The following is a 24587-nucleotide window of genomic DNA, read 5'->3' on the forward strand; positions in this document are numbered from 1 at the left end:
TAGCATGTCAATACGTCTTTTAACATAATATAAACTCTATTTATTTTAACTTTTTAAGTCTTAATATGTACTTAAAAGTAATTTTTAAATTTAACTCAATTTCACGTATAAAATAAGATTATATATTGTTTAAATTTATACATTTGTACATATATTTTGAATGTGAAAAAAGAATAACAAATAACATAAACATAAGAAATAACAAATTTTATTTAGATAAATTCAAACTTATAACTCTAACACCGTGATAGACATGAACAAGGAATGGAAAATGAAATTTATCATACTGCTCTTCAAAATCTTGGTTCAATGTTATTATTGCTCGAATATGGAAAATGAAATTTACCATTTACCATTGAATACCAATAAGACCGTGAACTACATTTGATATTAAATTTCGTCAGGGTAATCCAAAGAATGAATCCAAAACTATCGTCAAACCCATAAAAACTAGACACATGATACGATGATTCAACCCAAAGTAGTAAATCACGACAATTAACGTTGCCCACGGCGTAGACCAAGAAAGATGGTACCACTGAACATTGAGTATAGTATGCAATGCGTCGCGTTTTGACGGGAGTAGGCAAAAGAATTTGAAATTGCAGTAGCTGTTGCGTTGAAGCAACTACTTTGATTCGGAGAAATTTTGCCAACAACCTCTCAGCAGCCGAAATGTTATCCGATCCGAGCAAGCCTGTCTACTTTCCAACCATCCCAGTTCTCCAGTGTCTGTTCTCATTTATCAGGTTTTTGCTCATCAACCGTTTTCACTCATAGTATTCCTTCCCGTAATCCAGGTAGTTTTTTGACAAGCAAAATAAGGATCTGGACAAGAGTCTAATTTAACTACTATAGCTATTTTATACAACTTCCAACATTTTTTTGGCTGGAAGAGGTTTGCTTCAAAAAAATTTCCAAAGAGCCCCCAAAGCTCGCTTTGGTTGTGTCAGAATTTTCCCATGTACAATAAGAAACATTAAGTTGGAACATCGAAGTAGAGGCGCAAAAGTACAAGTTAACTATTTCCCATTAGAATGGGCATGCTTATGGAAAGGCCAAAGGTTTACTAGACGCTCAAGTACGCTCTTTGAAAAATAGCCAGAGAATCCTGCAGGGGTTGCTGGTGGAGGGAAGTCTTCTGCAGGCATAGCAAATGGATGAATCATCATCTCCATTTTTTCCAATGTGAGATAGGACCCTACTTCTTGTAGCCTTTCAGGACCCATAATAGGCAGTGTGTGCTCCTGATGCAATGAAGATGCCTCGCTATCATTTTTCTGCAAATAATACAACAAACATAAATAAGCTAATGAAGAAATTCAACATTTAAAATCAGTCAGCATATATTCCTCTGAACGAAAAGTTGTCAAGGGAAGAACTTTTATCATGCCAATAAATGTAATTTCAATGAAATGAGTGACGTAAAAACTGAAGCCTCATACGACTGTGTTATGTGCAGTTGCGAGGGACAATGATGCTATCAGATGGATTAACTTGGAAATTTCGAAGCTTGAAACCAGTTGTGCACCATTTTTATAATAATGCCCAGTGGAATTGAATTGAATTTCACTTTCAAACCATATACCAGATACAGCAAACACTATAAATTGAATAGCATTTACCTCCAAGGGGGATAAATCAGCACCGCGGCTAAAAGTCAACTCTATGCGGAACCTTTTTGGATCTTCCAAATCTACCTGGCATTTGCAAACCAAATTTAAAATCAATATAACACAGATACCACAGAAACTACACATCACATAACTCTAGATATTATACCCCTCCAAAATAATGAAAGTATCACACTGTTCTACGAGGTAGCTCTCTTTCTCTGTTCTCAGACTAAAGCTGCCTCTTGGTTAGTCCAGTTAGTTGCAACTGTGGTTAGTTTTCACAACTGTTACTACATCTGCCATAATTAGGGTATCTAGGATTCTAAACAGCCTTGCCAAAGGCAGTTTCATATACCAAGAATGGATTCTTCAGAATGTTCTATTTGTGGGCTCTTTCCTAGTCCTAGTTATTCGTCACTCGTATACCACTCAACAAAGCGGAATCCACCGAATCTGAATGGCTTTGTTCACCTAAAGAGAATAGGGCCACTTGATTACCTTACCCTCACGTAGGGGTGGGAAAATTGATGAATCCAACGATAAATACATTAATCCATTTAAAATATAATTCGTCCAGATCCATTTGACAAAAATCAAATCCATTGCTTGACAATTTTTTCACAGATAAATATTCAATCCATCCATAAAAATAATATATTTTTAAAACAATTTTCAAAAGATAAATTACTAGGAAGTAAATATTATGAAAGATTTAATTATGAATACATTAGTTCAGATTAGTTTTGATCCCTTGAGAATTGATGGGAAGGTACATTGAATTTTGAAATAAACCTGGATGGATCATTAACCGTCCATAAAATTATCCAGAAGGATTTGATCTGATAAATTTTTACTATTTTGCTATGAATGAATTAAATGAATTTGCAGGTGGATGGATGACATTTGTCGCCCATACCTTATGGTAGGTGTGTACAAGCCAAGCAGCCATCAAGCCAAAGACTTAAAATAACTATCAGCAACATATCATCACACCACTGTGTACACCCTCACTACGCCATGTGGCTTGCCCTGGCCTCCATGGGATAGCCTTCCCTCCTAGTGAACTCTCTCTTATACCAAAAACAAAAATTTAAGGACCAAAATAATATTGAGCATTCAAGAATCAGATTTAATTCTAGACTTAATTACCCTTTTGGCTCTATTATTATTTTTTCCTTTTATTTGGTCTCTATTATTAAATTTTTTTAGTTAATTTGGTCTCTCTATTAACAATCAAGTCTTTCAATAACAACAATGTGGCTTTTTCAAGGTTCAATCAAGTCTCTTAATTTTAAATAATACAACGTAGTTTTACAAATTGTAACTACATATTGATTATACATTGTATTATGTTTAAATTAAAAGTGTATTTATTTACTAATGATTTTACTACAAATTGAATAGCAAATAGTCACATTTTAATATTTTTAAAAAGTTGAGAGCTTGATTGAACCTTTTATTAATAATGGGTTCGAATTGAACAAAATATACCTAGGAATAAAATGGTAACTAAGTCTTTATTCTATCAACACCACATTGAAAATGGCAACTAGCGGTAAACGACTGGGAGGGATATTGCAAACGTGCAGTATCAAATCAGAAACATTGCTTGGGGAAGGTCAAAATAACCTACCTCCGTGTTTTCAAACATCCTCAGCACAATGTAGCTCATATAGTCCAGCTCCTTTGTTCTATAAAGGCGCTGTAAAGCGTTATAGCAAACGAGGCTCTCTTCTTCTAAAAGAGATTCATCCAAATTACAATATCGAAGAACATTCATGAGAGAATGGATATGTGATTCCTGTAAACATAAATAGTAGTTAAAAACAAAAATATGGAAATAAAACGAAGATAAATTCATGCTAATGTCAAAACTTTTGAACCTAAGTTTGCGCCTATTTAGAAATTATAGGATTTTATATCTGTTTTTTCGAAAATAATTTCACAGTTAAACGACAACTTTGAATGTTTTATTTCAGGGAAGTGGGGAGTGACATCGGTGTCTAATTGCTTAAGTGAAGAAAAGTCTGCTAGAGCCTATCATTTCCTTTCACATGACTGAAGACCCCAATAAAAGCAGAGCTACATGCCAAAGGACTTTGTTATTTTTGTCATACTACAATGCATCATGAACAAAACATCATTAATAAAAAAACATTCCTTCCAAGAAACTTTATTCAAATCCTCTTAACAAGAGTGTAAATGATGCTAGCAGCTGGACCAGAATAGCCTGTCCAACATGTTTGACTATCTTGCATGCCTTCTATTCTGTGTACACCCCGTAGAACCCAACAATTGGCTTCCATATATGCTTTTTTCCACATCTATTTGTCTTTTTTTTCCATTTTTTTTAATTCAGCCGGTTGTTGAACCAGATTGATGTAAAGCCAAAACACAAGATGAAAAGGATCCAAATCTCCAGCACTATTCCCCAGCCAATATAATGACGAGATTTTAGGAAAATAAATTCAATGTCACTCACTGAACAATAATAAACCACTTAAAAGTTCTAAGATGTTGACAAGAATAGCCAATGAGTAACCTATCTGTGATTGAAATAACCAGTTTCAAAATACTTTGGAAAGAAAGATCGTAGGGTAGTGAGTGCGTGAGGGAGAGGGGGGTGGCCAGTAAACTTCTGTTCGCAGTTTTATTAACATGATGTGAACTGAAAGGACTCACTGATGTGAAGTATAAGCGTGTTCGCACATGACGTTCAGGTGTCTTCACATTTGCATACCTGGTGGTGGACAATAAAAAAGTATTAGAATGCGAGTAAAGGTGCACAACATAAAACAAAGACAACACAGTTACTTTGGATCCAAACGGTATTTGGTCTCCTTATCGTCGTCATCCTCTTGATCCATCGATATATCACTTAAAGTGATGGATTTCCTTATTTCTTCATTCTTATTTGGATGTTTTGACTTGGCTTCAGTATCTTCCTTTTCAGTTTTCACGGAGGATGAATCATGGTCTTGGTTACTCTTTAACTCAGCAACACTAATGGCTTCCTCTCGAGTGTTCCTCAAATCAATTAAAATTTTACCCAACAACCGACGTGCAATCTGAATCAAATCAATACAAACAAATAAAAAATGTAATAACAATTCACATTATTTACTCGCTACTGAATGTTTTCTGCCTAACAATGAATTTTGTTTTCATTTTACCTTAACCTTCCCTTCTTGTCATGCAATCAATTTTACGTATCAAATTGAAATTTTAAAAATAATATTAAAGTTAAATTAATCTGTATGACCCAGAACTATTTGGAAGTATTTAAAGGTACTATAAATATTTATACTAGGATCCGTAAAACTTTTAATTAGCTCTTTGGCAAAAAAATCAATAGGATTCCATTAAGTAAACAGATTAAATTTTTTTAAATAATTCATGGACCAACTAGATAGTTAACTTGGTCTCTAAACTATTCGAAAATTTTCATATAGATTCCATACACGAAGACTTTACCTTTGAGCCAATCTTTAGCTTCTGCTTCGGATTTATTCCATATTCATTAGGAATTACACCATCAGCAAGTGCCTGCAAATAACAAGGCATAGCAATAAAGGACCTATCATGATGCACAGGAATATTACATGTGGGTATGTTGTTTCTACAGTGGACCACTTAACTCTTCTGGTTTCTTAAAATCCAAATCTTCTTTTTAAGTGGTAAAGCAAAAACACCATTCAAAATTTTAAGAAAAAAGTTTGCTGAGTAAAAGGTACTCAGGCTTGGGAGTAAGTTTTTCTTTCAAAAAGGATAAATACAATAACAAACACGAACAATAATCTTATCCCACTAGATGATGTTTGCTACAAGGACACAAGTATAAAGGCAACAAATTACATGTTAATCAAAGTTGAAAACAGTATAAAAAAGTGCAGACGGAGTATTTTGATGAAATTATATAACCAATGCTACTGGTATGAAATTTATGCTCAACCCCAAGAAGCATAGAAACATTAGTAATAGTTAGCCACCAAAAGTTATATCTCAGAATATCTAGTGGATAAAAATCCAGGCTAGTTAGCCAGGCTTATACAGTTTCAAGCAGTTCTATTTGAGCACAAATTTCCCTAATAGAACTCGTACCTGGGCAACCTTAAAAAGCTTATCCAATCCCTCTAGATTAAGGTGCGCATTATGTAAAAGATCATATCTGCAATATGAAAGTAAATGTTAACTTCTCAAACATAAGGAATAAAGAAGCTACATAATTTAAACGAAACAATAGTGGCTGTAGTGGGTTTCCCAAATTTCAACGCCTAGTCAGTAGTCTCAACTTTAATACACCTCATACACTAAACTGGATGGAGGAGAGATATGACCAAATTATAATATATAAGTGGGTGCAAATCTCACCTTACAAACCAATTTTGAAAGATTGAATTAGGCGTAAAGTCTGTTTTCTAAAATGGTATCAGAACCAGATTGGGCATATCATGGCACTTGTGATCAGGTCACTATTAAACCACAAACAAATATTTATTTCTATGCTCGAGTGTCTAGTCACTGGCATGAGGCGGGAAAGGAAATTATCATTTTTCAATAAAATGGTACTGCTAAAGTATCACAATGTTAATTGCCATCCCTACTATGTTAGGACCACATTAACGGGATATGGAAAGATAAAGATATAAACTAGTAAGTCCATAAGGAAACTCAATTGTTAACATTACAAAATCATCCCCTGGGAATCCACAAAGAAGCTTCTAGAAATTGTCAAGCTGACAATTGCTCTAATTGCTCACTGCAATTTCATTCATATAATGAAAATTTTCTCGCAAGGTATCTAATCAATCTCCACTGTTGCAGTATTCCACAACTATATAAAAAACTTACTTGCATGAATCGTACACATCAGGAATTTGAGTGATGTCAAAGCGCCTATGAAAGTAAAACACCGTCAGTGTGTCAGCCAAAACAATAAGCAACTTTAGAAGTCATCAGAGTTTTGTGAACAATCTTGTCACAGGAAAAAACATAATTTGAAAAAGCCACAGAAAAATGAAAATCATTCTAATTAAGGAAAGTTAAATATTCTTACGAGTTACAAACAAAAGAATTATTTCAGTTTTCAAGAAGCTACAAATTACAATGGCCAGAAAAGAAAATTAATTTGGATGAAATGATTTAATAATAAGTCCATCCATAAATCAAGGATTGATACAAAAATAGTACCCATTTACAAACTACCAAGGTTTAATAAGTTTCGACTACACTAATAACTAGATTTAAAATATTCAAACGAGGAATCCTATAATTATTATGGATATTGCATGTAACTAAAAACCTTCTCATGTGTTGATAGCAGTTGAAGTACCGTTTGTTTTCTCATATATAGATGGAAATACAATAGAATCAAACAAGATTAAACAAAAACTAAACGTGAATGCTTACTCTTTGCGTTCATTATACAGATCCCTTTCAAGCTTTTTCCATCGAGCATACATTAAAAGAAATCCTTCACTACCACAAGGTAATCCAGCAGCTATACGATCAACATCAATATTTGTTTTTCCAAGTGCTTTTGCTTGATCATAAGGAGGAATTACATCATATAGGCTCGTTTCTGCAAGATTCTCATCTTCATCCGTGGCAAGTAGTCTTACTTGTTCAGTAACCTTCTTAATCAAGCTTACCTATTCAGTAGATAAGCAAAAAAGATGAGAAACAAAACATTTTCATTTCACACAAATAGTTTCATGTTTAACATTAGTGAAAACTATAGGAGGAATAACTTGTGACAAAAACACTATCCTATCAAGAGTAATGAACTCAAATTTATACCAAACATGAGATGGTAAGAATATAAACAAAAGTTTAACATGATCTTTCAAAATTTTACTATTGCAACTCGATCAACTTTGAAGTTTAACAAAATTTTAGTATTGCAACTCAATAAATCTTTGCTTGACATAATTGTAACCATATTCACATATTGTTGAATATAGTGAAGAAGGTTAGGAGAAATCTCCCTTATGTGTTTAGCATACACATAGGGTAGTTTATTTATAATGTAAGATAAGGGTTAAACCCTAAATACAGAATGGGCTAAGCCCAATTAACAGAAACACACAACTTAACATCTAACACATATATTGAAAGAACTGCTTGTAATTGTGTATTTTGCATTGTGTATACCCATGAGCATCTTATTTATAGTGAAGAGGTACAATACTAAGAAACAAAATCAAAATTTAATAATGAGAAATATTTGGTAAGAATTTTCTCTATCAAATTATATCTCTAACATAATCCAATTACATTTCCAACACTTCTCCCTGAACCTAGAGCATATATATCATGAGACAAGCTTGTTACAAACATGATTAATACAAAACCCTCAAGGGAATCATCTTGGTCAGTTGGTTGTTAGATCTGATCAAGTAAATAATGACATTGTATGTTTGACACTTCACCTCAAGTTGGAACATACATATTATCATTGTGTTGGATGGACGGCGACTACCAAAGAGCAAAAAGTTATTGCAAAGCTCAGCACATAAAGGGAGCAAAATCACTTGGCGTGTGGCAGCTGCCATAAAGAGAAAATGTTTCGAGAGTGCAGCAGCTGCTCGGGAGCAAAAATGGTTGGAATGCAACAACTGTCAAAGAAAAATAAACTGTTCGGAGAGCACAGTGCCTGCCACAGAAAAAGGGCTTAGAGGGCACAACAGCATCTGGAGAGCAGAGGCTCGGAAAATGCAGTGGCTATCGAGGAGCAAAAGATGCAGCAACTTCCAAAGAGCAATATAAATGTCTGGAAATTGCAATGGTAGTAGCCAAAGAGCAAATATGCTCAGAGGGTGTGAAGCTGCTAAGGAGAAAAAAGGTTCGAAGAGCACAGATACTAGGAGAGCGGGATGGTTGCCAAAGAGTAAAATAAATACTCGGAGGGCAATGCAACTACTGGAGATAAAAAATGCTTGCACTGGATAATGGTCAGTTAAGGGAGTGAAAAAGTCATGGCCTAATAGGGAATTAATGACAAAATAGGCCACTCTGATACAATTTGAAAGAGATACATTAATAAGGAACAAAAACAATACTTAATAATAAGAAAATTTTTGGTAACATAAATAAGGAACAAAAACAATACTTAATAATAAGAAAAACCACATCTTTAGTCAAAAAAAGGTAATAATAACATTCCAATGAATTTGATCATCCCTTTATGTTTTATTCGTATGATACTCATCTTCCATACTATCTCGACACATTTGGGCAATGATTATTTTATTTTACAAAAATATGTGCCGATAAGTATTTTTAAACAATTTTTAAGTTACACACTAGAGTCTTCTTAAGGCAGCACAATAAGATAACCAGATTATTTTGCCTCATCAAAAAGGATTTTTTAGCGTTGCCTCTGAATCCTGCCATGGCAGCAAAACAATGCATTATTATATTTACAAAAACATTACCAACTTGGGAAGCAATTCTGACGCATTAGGCGGCAGTCCAGCACCATCAACCATCCAAGAAAATTCAGCTGATCCATTGCTAGGGATTGTCTTTGAACTGGAGGTTATGATTTCGTTTAGCCGGGCCTGCAGAATATTCAACCATGTCTATAATAAGTTGAAAAGCACAGCAGTGTTCCTGTATTACTTTCTGAACCTTACTTGAGACTCTCCACACAAAATTGAAGTTATGCACGAGACCAAGATGTGAGTCTATGTATTACCCATGCTTTAGTCTCAAAATCTAGTATAGTTAGCATCTATGTTATACATAAAATTATTCATCTCCTAATAGCTCAAGGTTTGAGAATATTTTGAAGTAAATGAAATGAAATGATAATAGGAAGGGGTAGTTTCAATTCAATTAATATTATGGTTACTGGAAAGGAAATGATCATTTTTACAATTATAGGAATAGGGGTTCTGTTATATGTTGAGACAGAAAAACCTGAATTCGAGGTCAGGAGCCTCCTAAGAAGTTTATGAGAAGAGAATGAAATATATTTTTCTTCCCTTTTTCAAGCACAGTACAGCATTAAAATAGTTACTCCAAAGATTCCTCTAGGACAGGTGGCACACAGGCCAAATAACAACAAAAACTCTAACTAACTTCTTCTAGAACATTTAGCACCAACAGAACAATTAAAATAGAATATATTAGTGATGAATGAAATCAGACCACCCAGCTGGTCTTTTCACCACTCTTTTGGGTCTAGCACCCTCATCCAAAGGACCTTGCATAACAATACCATCCCCTTCGGCAAGGACCTTGTCCTCAAGGTCATACAATGATTTGAGTTCCTACCATTTTTCCCACGACGTGTCATCTGGGGACAACCCGTTCCATTGAACCAAGGCAAAACGAGTGGGAACACCATCCACAGGAGCTGTTTTAAAATCCAAAACAGCCAATGGAGTGACAAGAGGGCTGTTCTCCACAGACTCAGGAGGAAGATGATCAGTATTTGGAGGAGCGGGTCCTTCATGTCGTTTCAGCATAGAACAGTGAAATACGTTGTGTATTTTGGACTGTGGCGGAAGATCAATCTTATATGCGACTGGTCCAATACATTCAAGCACTTTATAAGGGCCATAGAAGCGCTTGGCTAATTTATGATATCTGTGTCCAGAAACTGAAACTTGTCTGTATGGCTGGAGTTTCAAATACACCCATGTCCCAACCTCAAATTTCAAATCCCTACGCTTCGAATCTGCAAGCTTCTTCATTCTGATTTGTGCCTTCAGCAAGTTGGCTTTGAGAAGTGAAAAAATCTCCTCACGGGATGTAAGCACCGAATCACAACCTGCATTAGAAGAAGTGCCTTCAATGTACTCTGGAATAGAGGGAGGTGGCTTGCCATAAACTACTTCAAATGGAGTCAATCCAGACCCAGAATGGATTGAAGTATTGTAATGGTATTCTGCCCAAGGAAGGTATTTGAACCAATGATTAGGTTTGTTGTGGACGAAAGCTCTAAGGTATTGCTCGATGGTACGATTCATGACTTCTGTTTGTCCATCCGTTTGAGGATGGTAAGAGGAGCTCATTCGGAGAAGGGTGCCACTGAACTTGAACAAATCAGACCAAAAACGGCTAATGAAAATCGGATCTCTATCCGAAACGATACTCTTTGGCAACCCGTGGTGTTTGCAAACCAAATTGACAAACAACTCTGCTACTTTATAAGCTGTGAAGCCTGAATGTAGAGTTCCCAAATGGACAGCTTTAGAGAAGCGATCCACTACCACTAATAACACAGTGTAGCCATTAGAAGGAGGAAGGCCAGTTACAAAATCTAGAGAAATGTCTTCCCAAACACCCGTCGGGAGGGGTAACGGATGTAGAAGACCTCCGGGACGCTTAGTACTATACTTAGTTTGCTGACAAACATTGCACTGAACTACAAATGCTTTAATGTCCTTAGCCATAGACTCCCAATAAAAATTTGCACTCAGCCGTTTCAGAGTTTTGCTGACCCCAGCATGGCCTCCAATAGGTGTTTCATGGAACTATCTTAACAACAAGGAAATGAATTTGGACTTGTCGTTGAGCCAAATTTTGCCACGGTAAAGAAGCAATCCACCATTCCAATTGAATTGAGGATACGAAGAAGGATCAGAGAGATATTTATCCCTCATGAGGATGAAATCTGGGTCAATTAACTGTGATTCTTTTAAGTCACTCAAAAACACAAATTGAGGGATAGTGAGCATGTGCATCTCACCCGGAGTAAGGCAGTCAGATCGTGAAAGGGCATCTGCCACTATGTTCAGCTTCCCTGGTTTGTACTGAATTTCATAATCATAGCCGAGTAATTTAACAAGATAATGTTGTTGTTCTGGGGTCTGGATAACCTGAGTCAATAGCTCTTTCAAGCTCCTCTGATCCGTCTGGATGATAAAGAAATGGCCCAGCAAGTATTGACGCCACCGTTTCACTGCACTCGTAATGGCATGAAGCTCCCGAACATAAGCAGAAGACTTGGATAGACGAGGGCAGAACACTTTACTGAAATAGGCGATCGGATGATTGTCTTGAGTTAATACTGCACCCATCGCCAATCCAGAGGCATCAGTTTGCACATAGAATGTTTTAGAGAAATCAGGCAATGACAAAACAGTAGTACTAGTCATAGCGGATTTCAATGCATCAAATGCTTGTTGAGCTGTGGAAGACCAGGTGAAATTCCCTTTCTTAAGAAGGTCTGTCAAGGGTTGAGCAATTGCCGCATAACCGCGTACGAATTTGCGATAAAACCCTGTTAATCCCAAGAATCCACGCAAATCCTTAATGCAAGAGGGAGGTGGCCACTGAATCATAGCTTGGATTTTTGCAGGGTCTGGAGATACACCCCCTTCAGCTACAATGTGCCCCAAATAGGCGATCTCTGATTGGAAAAAGGAACACTTCTGGGGTTGCAAATAGAACTGATTGCGTTCAAGTATCTCAAATACCTGATGAAGATGCGACAAATGCTGGGCAAAATCAGTGCTGAAGACCAAGATATCGTCAAAAAATACAATAACGGTCTTGCGTAACAAGGGCCGGAAGATGTCGTTCATAGTAGATTGGAATGTTGCTGGAGCGTTGCACAAGCCGAAGGGCATTACACAATACTCATAATGACCGTCGTGTGTTCGGAAAGCCGTTTTGTGGACATCAGCGGTTTGGAGTCGAATTTGATGGAACCCGGAGGTGGGATCCAATTTCGAAAAACAGCGTGTAGATCCCAGCTCATCCAACAACTCATCGACAGTAGGAAGTGGGAATCGGTCCTTGACGGTGATGGCATTCAAGGCGCGGTAATCTACGCACATCCGCCACGAGTCGTCCTTCTTTTTCAAGAGTAGAACAGGGGAAGAGAACGGACTTGAACTTGGTTGTATCCATCCTGATGCAAGCATTTTGGAAACCTGCTTTTCTATCTCCAATTTCTGAGAGTGAGGATACTTGTAAGGCCGTACGTTGACAGGATGAGAATTAGGGAAAAGGGGTATGGCATGATCAGTTCCACGTGATGGGGGCAGAGAAGTTGGCTCAGAAAATAAGGAGGAGAATGAAGTGAGTAATTGTTGTACCCGGGGATCAGAATGTGCAGGAAGAGAGCAGTGTGTAGAAGCTGGACGAACGGCTAAAGAGAAAAGTTGGGCCGTTGGATCTGAACGAACAACACGTCTAAGCTGATGCAAGGAAATGGAAGTGGGTTGTGACGTAGAATCTCCTCTGAGTTCTATTATAGATTGATTAAAAACAAATTTCATAGTGAGTGCTTGATAATCCATTAATATGGGCCCTAATTGCTTTAACCATTGGGCCCCAAGGACTACATCAGATCCCCCATATCCAACACATACAAGTCTATGTGAAAAGAATGCCCTTGTATTAACAACTCTACTGTAGAACACACTGTAGTACAGGCCAACTCTTCGCCACTCCCAACCAGTACTTTGAGAAATGTGGTGGGGGATTGGGCCAAGCCCAAACGGATTGCTGATAACGGTAATTTTTACCATTATCTTTGAACCAATTCTTGTACCAAATCTACCCTTTTTAAGCTTGAAACATGTTTAATCCTCCCTTTTTATCTAAGTTTGTGAATAAGTCTAGCTTAAGCTTTATATTTAAGTTTTCGTCATTAATTCCTCAAATTCGTAGGTGATTTGCAAGTTATTGGAGAAGTATTGTATTTACCAAGAACGGGAGCAAGGAAAAGATACAAAAGCAGGATCTGATGGAGCAGGGAAGGAAGTTCACACCTAAGCGCCTAAGAAGAAGGAGGCAAAATGCCAATTTTCTGCGCAAGCCTCGCGCCCGGGCGCGACCAAGAGGGCGCCTGGGCGCGACCATCTGCGCGAGCTCCGCGCCTGGGCGCGACCAAGAGGGCGCCCGGGCGCGACCTTCTGCGAGAGCTCCGCGCCTGGGCGCGAGAAAGAGGGCGCCCGGGCGCGACCTTCTGCGAAAGTTTCGCGCTTGGGCGCGACTGAGGAGGGCGCCCGGGCGCGACCTCTGCTGACCTGGAACCCTAGATCTATTTAAAGCATTCTGTAACTGAGGGTGGTATCTTCTTGGCGGCTGAAGCTTGGAACACCATTTTCGGACCTAAGGGAGCTGGTTTTGGGCAGTGGAAACTCTCCATCCTTCCTCCTTGGATCCCCATTCTTCCATTTTTCTCCATTGTAAGCTCAAGTTCTCCATGACTATGGAGAACTAATTTCAATTTTGTTGGGGAATGATGTAGTTACGAAACTTTCATGTAAATGCACTTGAGTTTTAATGAATTTAAGCTTCTTTCATTTGATTGTGAGTGTTTAATTTCCTTCTCTTAAAGCTTGTTGTGACTTGATCAACCATAGCATGATTCTAAGATTTGCTAGATATTGGAAAATATTGTGTGGATCTTGAACTGGAATTAACACCTATAGGAGATTGTATCTAGGAATGGAGCTTGATCCTTTAGTTGTCATAAACCTCTAATTGTAATGCAGATGAACTTTCTAGGTTACCAAGGAATTGGGACTGCAAAAGTGAGTCTAGGCTTTTTCTACCAAGGAATTGGGTCTAAGTATAATAGGAAGGTTGACAAACGCAATCAATTGATGAAGTAGTAATGTGCATTTGCATGATAGCGTAGTAATTACAATCATTCTCCAACATCTCATCCATATTGTTTCATTATCCATTAACCATTTTCAATCTTTTAGCCTCTAAGACGTTCATTTTATCACATATTTATGAATGTAAATTTTATTACACTTGAATCATACCAAAATGATGTTATTCTTAGTCTAAGTTAGTTAACTTATTATACGGTTTTAAAGTATTACACGAGTCTCTTGGGAAACGATATCCGGTCTTACCGGTTTATTACTTTGAACGATTTGGTACACTTGCCAAAGAGTTAACAAGTTTTTGGCGCCGCTGCCGGGGACTCGGTGTTAGTACTTTACTGTTGTGTAATTCTTAACCAACTTAGGCTTTATTTTTATATTCTTTATACTGTGAATAAATTTGTTTTAGTGATCTTAAAGTTAATCTTGTGCTCTAGTATTGTTGTTTCTAGTGAATGCAGAGAAAAATTCGTACTAGAAGCATACCATCAGTTGAACCTCTTCTATTGGATCCTGAAGTTGAAAAGACAGCAAGAAGAAACAATAGCCGAAGAAGGAGAGAAAACAGAATTTCTAGAGACATTTCTCCCGCACCTGTACTCTCTGAGCAATCAAACTCTTCCACAGCTAATCAGGAAATGGGGGATATGGGTGACGATATGAATGGCAATGGTGATAGACAAGCAAGGCGCACCTTGGAAGATTACTCTACTTTCGCAGGACCGCTCCACTTTAATAGTATTGCTCGACCACGGGTAAATGCTGTGAACATGGAAATGAAGCCTGCTCTCATCCATCTGGTGCAGAGTAATCAATTCAATGGCCTATCACACGAGAATCCTTATAATCATTTGGCAACTTTCTTGGAAATTTGCAACACTGTAAAGATCCATCAAGTGCCAGATGAGGCAATAAGGCTCAGCTTATTTCCATTCTCCTTGGGAGGTAATGCGAAGATGTGGCTGAATTCTTTCCCTGAAAATAGCTTTACTACTTGGGAAGATGTCGTGGCAAAATTCCTCAACAAATTCTTCCCACAGTCCAAGGTTAACAAAGGGAAACAGGAGATTTCATCTTTTCAGCAGGATGTCAATGAGACTCTGAGTCAAGCCTGGGACAGATTCAAAGGGCTACTGAGAAAAACACCCACTCATGGGTTTGATGAGCCTACCGTTCTCAACATGTTTTTGGGAGGATTGAGATCCCAAACCAAATTGATGTTAGATGCCTCAGCTGGAGGAAATATCCGTTGGAAGACACCTGAAGAAGCCCATGAGCTGATAGAAAACATGGCTGCTAATGACAGTGAATTGCAGAATGAAAGGGCTCAGCAAAAAGGCGTGTTTCAACTACAATCTCAGGATGCTCTACTAGCCCAAAACAAGATAATGACCCAACAGCTTGAAGCGCTCATGAACAAACTCTCTCAATTGCCAAAAGAACTCCAGAATGTTTCACAAGCCCAACATCAAGGGTGTGAATTGTGTGGTGGAGAACATGCCAATGGTCATTGTGCTATGCAGGTCAATACCCAAGAAGACGTGAACTATATGGGTAATCAAAACCGTAACAATCACTTTAATCAAGGATGGAGACCGCACCCAAGCATGGGCCAAGGACAAGCTGGACCTTCAAACAGACCACCTCAACAACAATACCAACCACACCCCTCTTTATCAGACAGGACCTCTAAATTGGAGGACACTCTTCAACAATTCATGCAAGTATCTATCTCCAACCACAAAAGCACGGAAGCATCCATAAGGAATTTGGAGATACAAGTTGGCCAACTGGCCAAGAAGCTAGAAGAAAAACCTGATAAGAGTTTTGGAGCTAATACTGAAACCAACCCAAAGGAGGAGTGCAAGGCAATCACTACAAGAAGTGGTAAGTTGTTAGTGAGTGGAGAGAAAAAGAACTCAGAAGAGAGTGATGAAAGAAAAGATGAAAATGAGACAAAGAGTGAGAATAGAAAAGAAGAAGAGAATGAGAGAAAAGAAAATGAGAATAGTGTTAGTGGAGAGAAAGAAAAAGAAGAAGAGGATGAGAGAAGAAAAAGAAAAGGAAAAGAAGTTGAGAGGCCCCTTCCCTATCCACAAATATACACAAGAAAGGATAAAGAAAAGCAGTTTGGACGGTTCATGGATATCTTCAAGCAATTGGAGATAAAAATACCATTCTCAGAAGCTCTACAACAAATGCCGGCCTATGCAAAATTCATGAAGGAACTCCTCACTAAAAAGAGGAAATACATTGAGGAAGAGACCATTGAAGTTCAAGGTAACTGCAGTGCCATTATCCAGAAGCTCCTCCCTCCTAAATTCAAGGATCCTGGTAGCTTCACCATTCCCTGCACTATAGGTAAGCTAGCTATTGGAAAAGCATTGATCGATTTGGGTGCAAGCATCAATTTGATGCCTTTCTCTTTATTTGAGAAAATTGGAGAGCTTGAACTCAAACCTACTCGGATGAGCCTACAATTGGCAGACAGATCCATCAAGTATCCACTTGGTGTAGTGGAGGATGTTCTTGTACGAGTAGATAAATTTGTGTTTCCAGTGGATTTTGTTATCATGGAAATGGAGGCGGATGTGGAGGTACCACTCATCCTTGGAAGGCCATTCATGAAGACGGCAAGAGTACTCATCGATGTTGATGATGGTAAGCTCAAGGTGAGGGTGGAAGATGAAGAGGTGAATTTCAATGTTTTTGAAGCAATGTCTCACCCCACTGATGAGGGAGCTTGTTTTCAAGTTGATGTGCTTGACGAAGCCTGCATAACGGTAGAAAGGGAGATACATGTGTCGTCCCCGCTGATAAAAACACTCATAGATGCACGTGAATCTCTCAATGAAGAAGAAGAGAGAATGATTGAAGAACGTTTAACAGATTTGGATGTGCTGAAGGAGATCCCATCTCATGAGGTGCAGATTGAAGATATAAAGACTGATGTCATGGTGGAAGAGAAGAAGCTTGAACTAAAAATTTTACCCTCTCATTTAAAGTATGTTTTTCTAGATAAGGGTAACAACAAGCCTGTGATTATCAGCAGTTCCTTATCATCTACTGAAGAGAAAAAGTTGATTGAAGTGTTGAAAAGAAACAAAGGAGCTGTAGGATGGTCTATCTCTGATTTAAAGGGGATAAGTCCAACTTATTGCATGCACCGCATTTTTATGGAAGATGATTTTAAACCAGCAACTCAACCTCAAAGAAGGCTAAATCCAGTCATGAAAGAGGAGGTGAGAAAAGAGGTTCTCAAGCTTCTTGAGGCAGGGATCATTTATCCTATCTCTGATAGCACATGGGTAAGTCCTGTGCAAGTGGTCCCGAAGAAGGGCGGCATGACAGTTATATGTAATGAGAAAAATGAGCTTATACCTACACGAACTGTCACTGGTTGGAGAATGTGCATTGACTACCGGAAGTTAAATAAGGCCACACGAAAAGACCATTTTCCACTCCCCTTTATGGATCAAATGCTGGAGAGATTAGCAGGGCAAGCTTTCTACTGCTTTTTGGACGGTTATTCTGGCTATAATCAAATAGCTGTCGATCCAAAAGATCAAGAAAAGACCGCATTCACGTGCCCCTTCGGTATATTCGCCTATAGAAAGATGCCTTTTGGACTTTGCAACGCCCCTGCCACCTTTCAAAGATGCATGCAAGCTATATTCTCCGATCTTGTGGAGAAATGTATAGAAGTCTTCATGGACGACTTCTCAGTGTTTGGAAGCTCATTTGACCTATGTCTGGCCAATTTAGAAACAGTGTTGAAGAGATGCATCCAAACCAACCTCATTCTTAACTGGGAGAAATGTCACTTCATGGTAACGGAAGGGATTGTTTTGGGGCATAAAATTTCTTCCAAAGGAATTGAAGTGGACATAGCTAAAGTGGAAGTCATTGAAAAGCTTCCACCACCAACTAATGTGAAAGGAATTCGAAGCTTTCTTGGGCATGCTGGCTTTTATAGAAGATTCATTCAAGATTTCTCCAAGATTGCTAAGCCCTTAAGCAATCTCCTTGTAAAAGATACACCATTTGAACTGAATGAGGAATGCTTGAAGGCATTTGAAGCATTGAAAGCCAAGCTAATTTCCGCTCCGGTGATCATATCCCCTGATTGGAACAAAGATTTTGAATTAATGTGTGATGCTAGCGACTATGCTATTGGTGCAGTGCTTGGACAGAGAAGAGAGAAAGTGTTCCACACAATCTACTATGCTAGCAAAGTCTTGAATGGAGCACAACTAAATTATGCAACCACAGAAAAGGAGTTTCTGGCCATAGTGTATGCGTTGGAAAAATTTAGGCCCTATCTCATTGGGTCTAAGGTGATAATATACACTGATCATGCTGCCATCAAGTACTTGCTCACCAAACCTGATTCCAAACCGCGCTTGATCAGATGGGTGCTCTTACTACAAGAGTTTGACGTGCACATTCATGACAAGAAAGGCATTGTTGATCATCTGTCCCGGCTCATCAATGATGAAGTTACAAGTAAAGAAGAAGAGATCCGGGAATCCTTTTCTGATGAAACTCTCTTGCACATCCAACAAAGGCCCTGGTTTGCTGACATAGCTAATTTCAAAGCTGCGGGAATCCTTCCAGATGATCTTTCATGGCAACAAAAGAAGAAATTCTTAAATGATGCTAAGCAGTTTGTTTGGGATGATCCCTATTTATTCAAACTAGGAGCTGACAATCTCTTGAGGCGGTGTGTTACTGAAGAAGAATCAGCAGGAATCTTGTGGCATTGCCATAATTCACCCTATGGAGGACACTTCAATGGTGAAAGAACAGCTGCCAAAGTCCTCCAATCTGGATTTTACTGGCCTACTATATTCAAGGATGCTTATGCCCACGCCAAGCGTTGTGATAAATGTCAAAGAGTGGGCACTATCTCAAGAAGGCATGAAATGCCTCTACAAAGCATCCTGGAAGTTGAGGTTTTTGATTGCTGGGGCATTGATTTTGTCGGTCCCCTACCTTCATCTTATACTAATGAGTATATTCTGGTTGCAGTAGACTATGTTAGCAAATGGGTGGAAGCAGTAGCATGTCAGAAGAATGATGCAACCACTGTGATTAAATTCTTGAGGAAAAACATATTCTCAAGATTTGGGGTGCCAAGAATTCTTATCAGCGATGGAGGATCACATTTCTGCAACTATCAGCTTGAAAAGATACTAAAAAACTATGAGGTGAAACATAAAGTTGCTTCCCCATATCATCCTCAAACCAATGGGCAAGCGGAAGTATCAAATAGAGAAATCAAGAGGATTCTGGAGAAAACTGTTTCTTCTTCCAGGAAGGATTGGTCATTAAAGCTGGATGATGCTCTGTGGGCCTACAGGACTGCAATGAAAACACCTGTTGGGATGACTCCCTTTCAACTAGTCTATGGCAAATCCTGTCATTTACCGGTGGAGATGGAGCACAAAGCTTATTGGGCCCTGAAGTTCTTGAACTTTGATTCTACCTTGTCTGCAGAAAAGAGGAAGTTGCAATTACAGGAGTTGGAAGAAATGAGATTGACAGCTTATGATAACTCCAAGAATTACAAAGAGAAGGTTAAGTTGTATCATGACAAAAAGCTCTTAAAGAGAGAGTTTCAACCTGGCCAACAAGTTTTACTCTTCAATTCAAGATTCAAAATTCTTCAAGGCAAGTTGAAATCAAAGTGGTCTGGACCGTTCATCATAAAGGAGGTAAAGCCCCATGGGGCTATTGAGTTGGTTAACCCTGCAGCAGATGATCCAAACAGAAGTTGGGTGGTAAATGGACAGAGGCTGAAACAGTACCTAGGCGGTGAGATTCAGCGTCTCACAACAATCATTCATCTCTCAGATCCATGAGCATCAGTGTGTCAAGCTAATGACGTTAAACAAGCGCTTATTGGGAGGCAACCCAGCTTTCTAACCTTCCTTCAGTGTTATGTTGTTATTTGTGTGTTATTTTGATTGTTTGAATGTATTTTAGAACTTGTTAATTTGTGTCTGTGTGAAAGCATGTTAGTGTGTTGTGTAGCTTGAGATGTGAATAGTGTGATTGTGTTGTGTCTTGATTTTTAATTGCTTGTTTTGGAGAATGTTGAAAATTTGTGAAATTGAACACCTTCAATTTGATTCTTCAAGTGAATTTCCCTTATTGGAGATTTAAGCAAACGTGTTTGATAAAAATAAGGTGTTCTTGGGTGCTTTGAGAGCTAGAAAATGCAAAAATCAGAAAATGGTACTGTGAGTTGAGCCATTCTGCAGTCTGCTGAAATTCTGCAGAATTCACGCCCAAGCCCCCTGACCAGACGCGCCCAGGCACGAGACAGCAGCGTGCTGGGCGCGCCCGGGCGCCCTCCACACGAGGGGCGCTCGGGCGCGACTTATGCAGACCCAATCCAACTGCTTCTTAAGTGCACAGTGGTCAGATTTTCCCCTCATTTACAAACCCTAATTTCCAGCCTTCTCTCCCTCTCTCTCGTGCATATTCTTTCCAAAAAAAAAAAAAAAAAAAAAAAAAAACCCCAAAACCACCATACCCTTCCATCTAAGCCACACAAACTGCCACCACTCAACAACCATCCCACTCATCATTGTGAACTCTCTCACTTGGTAAACCTATCCCCAACTCAAAACACCCACTCAACTTTATCACTTACACATCACACCCACTCCTTCTCCTCACCAAATCCGTTTTCTTTGGGCAATCACGGTCAAGCTCTCAACTCTCTCAAAATCCCCAATTTCAAAAATCAATTTTGATTCTCCAAATCAAGTAGGTTTTACTTTCGTTTGCTTGTTTTTGAAAATCTTTTGCTTTTAAGAGTAGATTTTTGTGTGTCTTAGAGTAGGTTTGTTCAATTAAACTGTTTGAATGCGTGATTGATCATGGAAAAGTGGAACCCAACCACTGCCACTGAGTTCTGCACTCTGCAGAAACTCGCGCCCGGGCGCCCCTTGCAGTGTCGCGCCTGGGCGCGACTGGTTCGGCCAAGATTGGCCCATGCATTGATCTTCTGATGTTTTTCCAATTTTCTCTGTTTCATCTCTGTTTAGACTGCTTTGATTTTGTCCTTGTTGTTCATTTGAATTGCTTGTATGTTGGTTTGCTATCTAAAAAGTCCAAAACCCTCAAAAATAGGTAGAGAAGAAGGAACCCTTCTGCAGAATTTTTTCTGCAGAAGTCGCGCCCAGGCGCCCCTTGCAGGTCGCGCTCGGGCGCGACTGGTTCGGCCAGCATTTGGCCATGGTTGAGCTTTTCATACGTTTTGTTTATTTTTGTCTTTTGATTTCCTTGTAATTGTCTGTGATTGAGTGTCCTAATTGTTTGTGTATGCTCTTGAGCCATGAATGCACAACCGTTGCACAAACGTTACTTCTCACTTTGATATTTCTGTGTCCCCTCCTTACATTCACAATGCTTGCATGTTTGTGCAGAAATGGCCTCTGTTTCAGGAAGCAAAAGAATCAAAACCATAGCAACAAAGAGGCAAAAGCAAAAGAAGCACTCAAAACCTCAAACCTTCCTCTCCCAGCGACATAAGAAAAATTTTGAGGAGTCTCAAAACAGACGGCTCCTTATGGAAAGAGTAGTAGAACAGCTACCTCGGGAGGAACCACAATTTGCCCAAGAGGTGTGGCGTCGACACTGGAGCAATCTTATCTCCTTCCCTGAACCGACTAATATTGATGTAGTCCGGGAATTCTATGCCAATGCTCGCAGCTATTCAGACGAACCACAGCCGTTCACAAGTTATGTGCGAGGGAGGCCAGTGGCTTTTGATGCAAATACAATCAACTCTTTCTTCAACACTCAGTGGCCAGGGGGCAATTCACCATGTCATTATTCAGACGCAAACCGGACTAATTTTGCAGGGATAGACTATCAGGAGGTTGAGAGGACTTTGTGCCTCCCAAGAGGCCACTTTCATAGAAATAGACAGGCACAACCATTGCACATCAAGCGTTCCTTTCTTACACCTCTCTCCAAATATTGGATGGCATTCATACATGCAAACATTTCTCCATGCTCCCATATGTCTGACCTCAATGTGAGTAGAGCACTTCTCCTTTTCTTTATATTGCAGGGTCAGCCAATCAATGTGGGTAACATTATTGCACATGAGATCAATGACTGTGCCCATACTGCACTGAGCAACACTCCACTAGGCCACCCATCTCTGATCACTCACATATGTGAGATTGCTGGGGTTGACACTTCAATGCCTCCATTTGAGAAACCAAGGAAAACCATTGATCGATCCTATTACCTGCAATACTGCTTAATTGATGAGGAGGGTCAAAACATTCCTGCACCCCAGCCACCTAGACGGCATAGGAGAAATCATCCAGACCCACCTGCACAGCCTGAAGAAGACGGCCCACACAACCCCTTCAATATGGCTGACCTCAATGCTAAGCTGGAAGCACTCCACAGGATGGGCCTTGCTCACGCAGACATGATGCGTCAGGTCTATGCCTCCTCTCACCCAGGTTTCATGACTTCTGAGGAGTATGCTGCAAGAGTAGCTTGGCCTGGGGACCAGACCTCTACTGATGGGGGAGCTGGAACATCCTCTGGAGCTCAAGCAATGGAAGAGGATCAATCTGAAGAGGAAGATGAGGAGGAGCAATCTGAAGAGGAAGAAGAAGAGGAGGACACTGAGAGTGATTCTTGAGGAGACAGATGAGACAATGAGACGGGCAACTTTCATCTCTTTCATAAACAATTACTACTTTCATGCTTTAATTTCCGTAGTTAATTTAATTTTCGTACTTTTGGTTAAATTTTGAACTTGGTTGAATGAACATGTTGATGAAAATGTTTTGAACTTGACTTGATTAGAAATCGCTTATGTTTGCTCTTACTCTGCGAGACTTTGAGAAATTAAGATCGAGTTGTGTAGTTTGTTCACTGTGGTTACGCTCGACTGAATGAATTTCATGCGCTGTTCTTCTTGTGATTAATATGCATGGCATTGTGTTTGAAAACAAATATGGAACCCTAAGTAACCTAGTGAGATTTTGTGCTCCAGAATTATTGTTGAATGATTTCACTTTAGAAGCACAATTGAGTTTTGCCTGATTTTCCCTGAAGTGGATCATTTACTTGTTCAATACACATGATCAAGGTTGTCTTGTTCTTCCTTTGTTGTCTTAAGTTTTTGAACCCATAGCCTTTTGTAACCTTATGTATCCATGAACCTTAAAAAGCAATCTGAAAAATTTGTAATCCCTCTACCTTAAGCTAAGATGAGCATTCTAGTGGGGTACAGGAAAATGGTTCAAGTTTGGGGTATTTGAGGTGACAAAAAAAAAAAAAAAAAAAAAAAAAAAAATTTAAAAATACTACAAAAAGGGAAAAGGAAGTAAGATTTGCTTACAATTGGTGGAAGTACGCGAGACTTTGTTATCTTATGCTAAAATGAATGCTCTCTTAGTATTAGTTTTGCCTAGAAAAACCAAAGCTCCTTCTTAACCTAACCCTTGTAGAGCCTTGAATGTTCTTGTACTTCAATTTTATAGGTAAGTGTGTTCATTGTAAGGGAAATGAAAGGCAAAGTCCAATTGTGTGATATTGTGATGATTGAGTGAGAGACACACATCCCCATACACCTGTGAAAGTGAGAGAAACAGTTTCTTTTCAGAGGAAGGGTTCCATGTTAGTTAAGAAAATACTTTTGCCATGTGTGTTAGTCCCTCATAGAACATAGCTGATGTTTAATTTTGTAATTTTGTGAGTACCATCAGTAAAAGCTTCACCTCTTGTGACAAAAATCAAGTCAACATGATGAGCAAGCATAATTGAATTTTACTCGTGTTGAGTGATGAAGCATTAAAGTTGAGTTGTTTGTTCAAACCAGTTCATTTGTTTGTTTTTCTGCTTGAGGACAAGCAAGATTTCAAGTTTGGGGTTGTGATAACGGTAATTTTTACCATTATCTTTGAACCAATTCTTGTACCAAATCTACCCTTTTTAAGCTTGAAACATGTTTAATCCTCCCTTTTTATCTAAGTTTGTGAATAAGTCTAGCTTAAGCTTTATATTTAAGTTTTCGTCATTAATTCCTCAAATTCGTAGGTGATTTGCAAGTTATTGGAGAAGTATTGTATTTACCAAGAACGGGAGCAAGGAAAAGATACAAAAGCAGGATCTGATGGAGCAGGGAAGGAAGTTCACACCTAAGCGCCTAAGAAGAAGGAGGCAAAATGCCAATTTTCTGCGCAAGCCTCGCGCCCGGGCGCGACCAAGAGGGCGCCTGGGCGCGACCATCTGCGCGAGCTCCGCGCCTGGGCGCGACCAAGAGGGCGCCCGGGCGCGACCTTCTGCGAGAGCTCCGCGCCTGGGCGCGAGAAAGAGGGCGCCCGGGCGCGACCTTCTGCGA

The 24587-nt window shown here is 39.1% G+C and overlaps 1 protein-coding gene across 2 annotated transcripts in view; it reads right to left on the minus strand.

The window, feature by feature from the left end:
* Positions 1 to 331: 331 nt before the first annotated feature.
* The window catches only part of LOC108328996 (inositol hexakisphosphate and diphosphoinositol-pentakisphosphate kinase VIP2), a 46079-nt gene continuing 21823 nt past the window's right edge, over positions 332 to 24587 (minus strand). For both annotated transcript variants that reach the window (XM_052872273.1, XM_052872272.1), the window contains exons 22-31: positions 9053 to 9178; positions 7026 to 7267; positions 6468 to 6512; positions 5718 to 5784; positions 5091 to 5162; positions 4431 to 4684; positions 4299 to 4356; positions 3246 to 3417; positions 1626 to 1696; positions 332 to 1280 (exon numbers count right to left, since the gene is read on the minus strand). In XM_052872273.1, the coding sequence (XP_052728233.1) occupies positions 1023 to 1280; positions 1626 to 1696; positions 3246 to 3417; positions 4299 to 4356; positions 4431 to 4684; positions 5091 to 5162; positions 5718 to 5784; positions 6468 to 6512; positions 7026 to 7267; positions 9053 to 9178 (1365 nt within the window). In that variant the 3' untranslated portion in view covers positions 332 to 1022. The remainder of the gene's footprint in view (positions 1281 to 1625; positions 1697 to 3245; positions 3418 to 4298; positions 4357 to 4430; positions 4685 to 5090; positions 5163 to 5717; positions 5785 to 6467; positions 6513 to 7025; positions 7268 to 9052; positions 9179 to 24587) is intronic.

Source organism: Vigna angularis, chromosome 2, assembly GCF_016808095.1.
Source record: "Vigna angularis cultivar LongXiaoDou No.4 chromosome 2, ASM1680809v1, whole genome shotgun sequence".
Taxonomy (NCBI): domain Eukaryota; kingdom Viridiplantae; phylum Streptophyta; class Magnoliopsida; order Fabales; family Fabaceae; genus Vigna; species Vigna angularis.